General features: G+C 37.2%; 1 protein-coding gene across 3 annotated transcripts in view; it reads right to left on the bottom strand.

Moving 5' to 3' along the window:
- Nucleotides 1–3,322: 3,322 nt before the first annotated feature.
- LOC132151563 (protein sidekick-2-like) overlaps nt 3,323–9,938 on the bottom strand; it is a 135,345-nt gene continuing 128,729 nt past the window's right edge. For 2 of the 3 annotated variants that reach the window (XM_059559763.1, XM_059559773.1), the window contains exons 44-45: nt 6,673–6,802; nt 3,323–4,223 (exon numbers count right to left, since the gene is read on the bottom strand). In XM_059559763.1, coding sequence (XP_059415746.1) covers nt 3,822–4,223; nt 6,673–6,802 — 532 coding nt within the window. In that variant the 3' untranslated portion in view covers nt 3,323–3,821. Of the gene's footprint in view, nt 4,224–6,654; nt 6,803–9,938 lie in introns of all 3 variants that reach the window. The other variant, XM_059559754.1, reaches the window with a different exon arrangement.

Raw genomic sequence — 9,938 nt, 5'->3', positions numbered from 1 at the left:
TGGAGGAACAATTGTTAGTCATTGTGCCATTGAAGGTCTAGTCAGTGCCCGCAGGGTTTAACTGTTGTTTGTATATTCACATAAGTCAATTTGCAAAAGGCCATTATGTGTAATTTGCACCTCATGCATGTGCCTAAAGAGGAGTATCCTCTTGCAGTTCAAGGCCTCTGGCACTGTGTGAACAAAAGAAAGGCATGTTTGAACAGTGAGATCACTATCTGCTCTCAACAGGCAAACAGTATGGTCATATATCACTGTTTTTTGTTTTTCAACCTGAACCATCAGTGGCAGTTACACAGTAAAATATGCATCCATTCAAATGTTAAATTACATGAATGGAGCAGAACATTATTACTAGAAGTCTCATTGAGAAAGTCTGTTAAGTCACAATCTTGCATCATGTAATTACAATCCTTAACATTATACTGTATATTTGTTGATTTATTTTCTTATACTGATAAAGCATACTTGTAATGTTTGTATGCATGGTTATTGATAGTTTTTTCTGTGTAGGCCACACTATAAACTTAGTCTCTCCTCCTTTACTGGGTTATTATTTCTCATCTCTCTTGTGACATCTCTGCTCTTAGCCCCTGATGTCCAGATCGATGCTTTCCAGCCTGGAATAAAGAGATTATCTCAATGCTGGCAAACTCTCCCACATCTAAGCTCAGTTTCTTCAGATGTTGAATGATTCAGCTCTCACTTACCCATTCTCATCTGGCCCAAATCTATCTCCACTGTATCTGCAGGGGAATGAGGCAAGAGTTGCTGAAACGTCTCGCTTCTTTATGAATTTTTCTTTTTTTTCTTTTCAATGTCAAACCAAGTAGAGTCATGCAGTAAATGTGAATAAAATATACACCCTAGTTACGTACTAGAACTATAATAGCCAAAAATGTACATAGAATAAAATAATTACATTATTGTGTTTTAAAAATATATAATTATATACTATATATAATACATCCTTTGTAACAGTAACAACTATTATATTGTTACAAAAGATTTCTATTTCAAATAAATGCATTTCCTTTAAACCTTCTGTTCATCTAAGAATTCTGAAAATATTAAGGTTTCGGACAAAAATATTTAGCAACACAACTGTTTTACATATTGAAAATGATAGGAAATGTTTCTTGAGCAGAAAAGCATATTATAACGATTTTTGAAGGATCGTGTGACTCTGAAGACTGGAGTATTGTGCTGAAAATTCAGCTTTACATAAAAATAAATACAATTTGAAAATATATGCAAATATAAAGCACTTATTTTAAATTGTAATAATATTTCACACTATTGTTGTTTTTACTGTATTTTCTATCAAATCAATTCAGCTTTGAATACGCGTAATATACTTTCAAAAATATTTTTCAATTCTTTGGTAAATGTGGTAAATTTTACTATACGGACATTTTTCCTTAAGAAAATGACAACAACAGCAAAAAGTCATTTTTCTGAACCTTCAAAAGCCAAAGCAAGACATCAACAAAAACACTGAAAAATAGAGTAATTTATTTTAGATATGAACCATGCCTTGGTCCAATATAATTCATCAAGTTTTGTACAGTGATAGTAACCTCACAGAGAACAAGACAGGAGATATCGTGAATCATGATCATCGTAGTTTTCAAGTCCTTTAAAATAGTTTCCACATAAGACTGCTGCTGTTCTTCTTAAGTTAGAGTATAAAACCAATCAATTATAAATAAATTAAGCGTATCTGCTGACATACACGTAAGCATACTGTATGTGTACACTATGTCAAACTGTGAACCGTAAAAACACATTCTACAATATATTCAGAGAAATACATACAATGTCATTTGTAAGAGCAGACATTTTTATCAGTCTCTGAGCAACAGATCCCGAACGTGAGACTGACTTGATGATGTTTTTGACTCGTTTGTACAAAATCAACTGACACAGTGTGGAGCTCGTATGCTAATGATGAAGGTTTCATGTGCACTACCTATGGAAGATATTGACCCACACAATATCTTTATACCGCTGCGTACAGATTTGCATGTGCGCATACATTTTGAGTGATCAATCTTAATCGCATGAGTGTTATTAAAGAGATAGTTCAAAATGCAAATTCTGTCATCATTTACTCATTTTTTTCATTGGTGAACACAAAAGAAGATATTTCGAAGAATGTTGACGGTAGCTACTGACTTCCATAGTATGGGAAAAAAAATACTATGGAAGTCAATGGCTACCGTCCATTGTGATTCCCAAAATTCTTCAAAATATCTTATTTTGTGTTCAACAGAAGAAAGAAACTCATGGAGGATTGGAACAATTCGAGGGTGAGTAAAAGACAACATTTTTGCGTAAACTATTTCTTTGAGATACTCATTATTTGCTTTTCTTTTTCCAAAGGCATTATTATATCCTTGAAGCCATTACAGACGAGACATCATTTGCTAATATAAATGCAAGTGGCCTTGTATTAAAATTCCATATCGCTATAAAAATTATGTTTCCTTTTCTTCTCCTCAGCGTTTGGTTGGTTTCAGAAGTAGAAAAAGTTTCTTAGAGACTGATATTGGCACAAATTCACATTTGTTCGACTTTGCTTAATGCAAATGCATGATTAATACATCAATATATTTTGCATTGTTTGATTATATCTTGGGAATAGGTTATTTTCCATGAAACAGAACCCATTCTTTTTTGTCCATGGGTTTGAAAACTGAAGTTTGATGATGGTAGCACCAACTAATGGGTGGCGATCCTCAACAAACTGTTCAAAAACATGGACCCAATACTGACGATAAATCATGTAGAATAAAACGCATTTAGTCACATAATGAGTCAAATTTCATTCCAAATATATCAAAATGGAATGAAAATTATGACACAGGCCTTTTCCTTTGCAGCCTCTCCTTGGCTGCACATAAGCAAATAATAAGCAAAAAAAAAGAGAGAAAAGAAATAAAAATAATCCTGTATGAATTCTACAGAAATTCCATATTGTGCTGCGTTTGTCTAATCAGTGACACTGATAGTGATATTAACCCAGGGTTTAGGAATGCACCGTATGAAATGTCAGTTTATGAATACCTAGGATTAATTTTTTAACCCAGGGTAAATTATGAACAATGTAAAATGTGAAACATATAACCCAGGTTATGGTTAAATATTTTAAGTGTGAGTAAGTCTGTTGTCTAAGGAGCTGAAAATTCTCTCTTTTTTTCAGTTTAAAGAAACTGACACTAACTTGCAATATTTTAGCTTTTTATAAATATTCTGTCATTGATTTCTACGTGAAAGACATCAGAGCGATATCACAGAAACAGAATGATAGAGATGAGCTCTGGAAATCTGGAGCATTATGTGAAATGCAGTTTGTTTAAACATTTACAGTGGGGTCCAACAGTATGAGGCCTTGTCTTTTCTTTATCTTAAATATTTCAAAGTACTAAAACTTACATGAAACTTGAAAAATTCAAAAGAAAAAAGAAAACTCCAGATGGTCTCAAAAAACTTTTGGACTCCATTTTATATGCGGTCAAGTCATATTTGTCGGTTTTTTTTTTTAAACATTTTGGGCACAAAATTTATTTTTCAGTGAATGATGAAGTTAATGTATTTTAAAATGTACAATCAACGAACGATTCCCTTCAGAATGATTGTCTACGTTTCGATACTCTTGCACGCACATAAAAACACACAGTACACCTGCACACCTGGAAAAATTAAATCCAAAAGCAGATCTTGATGTCCAACAAGGTGTAGCGGAAAAAGGAATTACAGACCAATAATACTGCAGGAGTCCCTCCCAGGTGTGTTGTCATTGGAATGAGAGTCTGGTATCAAACAAATGAGGAGAATCCTGTGGCCGGGACCTGGGCGGAGGTGCCCAGGCTGCTAGGGGGCCTGTACAGGGTGTGCTGGCTGTGGCTGTCAGAGGTCAGCAGTGACGGGGTGGGAGTCCGGCTGCCCTTGGGCCTGAACAGGGTGCCCTGGCCCTGGGGATGCGGGGATGGATTGCTGTGGGGTAGCAGAGGTGGTAACGGTGGCAGTGGGGGCGGGTGGGGGCGGGACTCTTGCTCCGCCACTGTGTCGGGCTGGGCGTAGCCATACGCCGGAGGCCGAGAGACGCCCTTCTGCTGCCGGCGCCAGGAATTATAGTAGGTGGGGTCACTGATGTAGTGGTTGACGAAGGAGTGTGTCTTCTGCCGGCTTGGATCCAACTCGTATTCACTATCACTGCCCTGTAATTGAAAAGAAGAAGAAAGTATACACCTTCACTTTCTGTAGTAGCTTGTATTTCTCCAGCCCATTTTGGAAATGAGCATTGTAGCACTTATATATGTACATACTTTCTATTTAGCAAAAAGTCCTGAAAAATGTATAAAGTTTCCACCAAAACTTTAAGTAGCAATGTTTCATCACTGATAAGAAAAAATGTTTCTTGAGCAGCAAAACATGTTAGAATGATTTCTGAAGGATCGTGTGACACTGAAGACTGGAGTAATGATGCTGAAAATTCAGCTTTTAATAGTACAGACATAAATCACATTTTAAAAATATGTTCACAAAAAGTATATATTTTTAATGTCAATCTATTTTCAGTAATTTCTGTATTACTGTATTTTTGTTCAAATAAATATAGCCTTGGTTAGCAAAAGAGATTTCTTTTGAAAAAAAAAAAAAATAATAATAATCTTACCATCATTTGAATGGTATTACAAAGAAAAAAATCTTTAAAATCTAAAAAGCTATTTGAAGATGGACAGAATTCCATATTATTCTTTAATTCCTTTTAAATGGAATAATTTACCTCAAAACCTTTACTTACTCTCATTGAAAAGTTGTGTGCTGTATATGTATGTATATTTGTAAAATATAGTTTTATATTGTATTTATACTTTTTTTTTTACTTTTTGAGGATGTTTTTCATTCTTTTTGGAGCTTGATGCTCACTATGGACTGTTGTTATTTATGGAAAAGAGCTGCATGAAGACTTTTCTCCTCATAAGATCCACACAAAATAAGAGCATACAGGTTTGGAATGACATTTGGTGAGAAAAGTATCATTAAATATCAGTTATACAAGAACTACTGTTTTAATTAGAAGGATATGAACGAGACTACAGATTCCTATAAGCACTGCTCTTCTAGAGCACAAACTACAGCCTCATCAGAAACTCAAAAGAGCAAAGATCTAAAATGAAAACATAAGTGGCTCCTAATAGAGGGCAAAAACATTATTTACAGAGCCTCACAGATAACAAGACAAAAATCAGGATGTTTCATGATCACAAATGATTCTGAAAAACCCTCTGCATGGTTTGTATTTGCACACCAGCTGTCTTGTGTCAGAGAAGGTCTAAATTAAAAGTCATATCACTTGTTTACTGTGACATTATGCTAAAGTGTGGCGTGGTGGGAGGGTTTCTTTGATGGAGTAATGTTTTGACAGTATACAGTAGGTACCTGACAAACAGGCAAAAGTCTCCCAGTGGGATTGTGGGAGCAGAGACAAATGCTCAAACAAGAGGAGTGCCCCCTACTTTCTCACAGCTTGGGCCAAAAGATTCACAAATTCCCATGACACTTTAAGCTCCAGTTTCAAAGTTATGGAGACAGATACTGCAAACATGAAGGAAATTCATGAGAGATATTCTAGTATCCTACATCATACTTCCTGTTCCATAAAAAGTTACACTATTTGTTATGACAGGGAAATTTCAGTCATGAGAATTGATTTTAAACAATTTTCAGGAGCAATGCATGGAAATGAGACCACAGGCCTGGAATGATATGAACTGCATTGGTTTGTAAAAGAAAGATCATTCTTATCATCATTCATTTATTGAATTTGCAGCGTAAAAGAAACTGCATTTTGGAGGCCCATAGCAACATTTTCTGAATTTCATAACTCTTTCAAGACACTCAATGGAGTTCTCAGCTTTTATGTTCCAACTTTGTCTCAAATATATATCTTTTTTATAATTCCTTTAAAATTTAGACAAATGATACTATTGTTTATGTACTGTAACAGCAATGGTCTCACTGGTCTTTTTCTCAGGAGAAACCTAAGAGGCAGACGACTTAAGCAAACATCTCCATTTGCTCTACATTTAATCTCATTACTGACTAAGAGAAACCATTTAGATGTTAAAAGAGCTCTTTAGTGGTATTTCTTTCCTGTGGGGAGTGGTCTTTAGTGTTTTGTGTGTTAAACACTTCATTTGAAATGTTAAATAACATCCACAAGCCTACTGACAAAAGAAAGCATGTGAAGTATGAATAATATGGACAGTCAAGTGAATCCTTTATGAGTGAAATGGGATATTCATTAAGACAAATTTAAGGCAGGATCTGATTGTATCCTTTAGTGATTGACTGATTTGGGAAGAGTGGGAATTTTATACAAAAATGTAGTCAGGCATTTGGGGGAGGGGTTGATGAGAATCAGGAATTTGTGTTGTCAGCCAAAAGCAGAGAGCTGTCAAAACAAGTTATTAGGTTTTTATTAAAGATTACGAAGATGAACTTTTTTTATTAATATTGTTTGCAATAACATGCACTCTTGAATCACTGACAATAAGTTCATAAAAATAACAGTTTACAAAAGTAAACAGGACTAAATTTGATTCCAGATAACATCAGAAAAACTATTTTAAGAAAACCATTGACCTTGTTGGGTTGAATCACCTGTGAGTCAGACACTTCTGAAGGCTTCTCGGTCAGGCTGCTGCTCTCGGCTGGGACCAAGTCATTGTATTTGATGCTGACATCTTCATCAGAATAGTGCAGGCTGCCTGGACTGGGCCGTGGTGGAGACCTAGAAGAAGATCACACAGAGAAAACTTTCCTATTTACTCCTAGTCAACCCATGCCATTTTTTGATTAGTAGCGATATAATCTCTGATGTTAAAGAGTTAGTTTACCCAAAATTACAGCTGTCAAGATTTCAGATTTTCATGATGCTTATAGTGTGGCCAAAAATATACTTACAATAACACATTTGCCAAAATATCAATAGAATAAAAAATATATACATATGATACAGTCAAATTTCCACTGCCAATGGCTAACACCCCCATGTCTAACAAACCATGTTTTTTACTGAATCAGTGGTGGCAAGAAATAGGGCTTGGGCGCCGCATTGCATTCTGGGACGTGGCGGCCATGTTGACGGCCTCACGAATGTAAACATACAGCAAGTCGAACGAGAAGAAGCAGAGTTGGGAGAAAGAAAAAAGATGGTAAAATCACGAAAAGGTTGTGGGATTTATAGGGATACGCTAAACAGGGATGCCAGAGACTGGTATGTGGACAAAATCTGCACTTTTAATGGTTCAATCAATATGAAGTTCCCAACAAAGAGTGGAGCACCGACAAAGACTTGCTGCCGCACTTTTGCATTACAGATATCTTCGGCTACCTTGTTTGTTTTGTGAGGGCCTACACTTCAGAATAGTTCCGAAGCTACAAGTCATTGGAGTCTAATGTACAGTTCACAAATGGATGGGTTCAGGAGATGCAGATCATAAAGCCGGCAAACAGTATACAGTAATCCGGACAAAGGTGAGCTACACCTAGCTGCTAGTTTAGTAACCGTTAGTGCTAACAACCACTCACACATGTACTTTTAACTATGTGTTTCAAAAGTGTATTTAGTAGCTGTCAACCCTCCCATTTTTTTCCGGGGTTCTCACGTATTTGAGCTCTTTTCCCGCAGTCTTCCCGTTTTAGTATTTTCCTGTAATATATCACGTTAGCCCCTCCATCAGACCTGTCAAGTTTCTGTGCTGTTGTCCTGTTGCTACCCCCTTGCCCTTCCAGCGAAACAGACGTTTTCAAAGCTTACTTGAAAGCAACCTTAGCATGATGTTGGTCTTTTTAAGATGTGGTTGTTGTGAGAGCACGATTTCATGCCAATCTGTAAGCAAAGTCACGTTAGACCTAGCTTCACAACTCGCTTAACGTTAGTTAATGCAGCAGTTTTGTAGTACGAAGTTTTGCTGTCAGCAGAGGGATAGCAACAGAAAGATGAATGTTGAAATTTTCCGGTATTTTGGATGAGTAACCTGGGAAATTTCCCTCTTTTTTTTTAAATGTTCAATGTTGAGAGGGAGTACGTATAAACACTGTGCAGTAGTCAGAGTAGCAATAAAGGAGGCCATCAACATGGTGCCACGCCGAGTAATGACGTTACGATGCCCAAGCCCTATTGAGCTGTCGCCACCTTCTTCTTTGCTTCATTTTATTAGGGATGGCAACCAGTGTGAAAATCCATGGTGAAATTCCACCACATTTACTGCTGCTGGGTTATTTACAATATTATCATATGTGTTGTACTAACATGATATCAATACCCTTTTTTATACTGTATATCATAGTTAATACCATCAATACCGGTTGCAACACTCCAAAGTCAAGTAATTTCGTCCTGTTCTTCACACAAATTTGGTTTCAAAAGACTTGAAATTTAACACACAAATCAAATGGACCACTTTCATTTTGCATGTTGCTTTTGATACAGACAGGATACAAAAAAAAAAAAAAAAACTAGGGGTGTGGACTAGGGGTTTAAAAGACATGATGCAGCAAATGATGCAGCATCCTCAAGGATCAATTCTCAAAGCTTTTTTATTGGACGAATACACTCATTCTGCAGAGCTCAGAAGGAACGACAGATGACAAGCCTTCTGAAGGGAAAGGGACAGCGAATCATCCCCCAATTCAGGGGCTACAGGGGGTTGGATTGTACTTCTTTGAACCAGTTCACTTGTTTGTTAAAAAGGAAGGCAGAAGGACCAGCGTATGGCAGGATGGGTCTTCTTAATTTGCCATAATTAGCTCTGATATGCTCAAAGTCAAGGTCACTGGAGACATTAGCTTTTGAACTGAGGGTGGTAAGCTGCCCTGCTTCAGTACTTTACTTCAGTTGGCTTATAAATCAAGCTGAAAGTACACACATGGGGAAGAGGCTTTAAAGAACCATGCAGGGAGCTAATGAGTAAAGGAATATCTAACATGCAAGAGAGTTCATAAAAAAACATGCCAACGGAATCAATGGCGAAACGTAGGATGCTTTGTCCACCCTAAAAATGAACAAGAGGACCATGTGCGAGCTGTATACTAATGTAAATCCTTGGTGGTGGAGGGGTTGTCCCAACAAAAATCATGCCACTGGGAATAAAGCAAGAGAACCAGGGGGAGGGGAGGGTTATGACATTGTATATGTTTAAAATTCAGAGGAGGCTGAGGTTTTAGAAAGGTTGAAGCAGAGAGGCGGAGCCAAGTCAAACAGCCCCCAACACCCCTCAGCAGCCAAGAGGGGCTTCAATTATTCACAAGCGCTGAGGTCTTCCATTCTTCTTATCCAGCCTCATCTTTCGCCTCTATCTCTTCCTTCCCACCATACCAAACCCTTTCCTTTCTTATCTCCATCAGAGATATCTCTTGTGGCTCCATCTTGATTTGAGCTCATTAGCAGGACTGCATCCAAAGTGGAAGTCCTTTATTGCCCAGGCTCTTTGATCCCCGTCCTGGGCCTCTGCATCTGGGCAGAGAACCAGCACAAACCCCCCAGCACATTCCAGTATAATGGGCCCAAAGCAGCTTCTCCAATTACAACCAGAGTAAACTCAAAGCAGGCCCATCCCTTCATCCAATCAAGTTAAGTTGCCTGCAAGGTCCTTCAGTTCATTAGAATAATGAGAATGCCATAGACTATTAATGTACACTGTTCATGCAAATATGTCAAAATCCAAAAAAAGTGTCTGCAGATGTACTGGAGCACAGTGTAAACTACAGTAGGGTTTTTGGGAGGTCTGACCTCACCAATTAAAACCTGAACTCTTTCAAAAGATGAGATACATGCATAAAATTATTTGAATTTTTCATATTACATTGGAAAATTAGAGTTTTCAAACAATGGCTCACTAAGATTAATGAAAATATGCAAGATA

Source organism: Carassius carassius, chromosome 1 (assembly GCF_963082965.1).
Source record: "Carassius carassius chromosome 1, fCarCar2.1, whole genome shotgun sequence".
NCBI lineage: Eukaryota > Metazoa > Chordata > Actinopteri > Cypriniformes > Cyprinidae > Carassius > Carassius carassius.
This window is presented reverse-complemented; position numbering and strand designations above follow the sequence as displayed.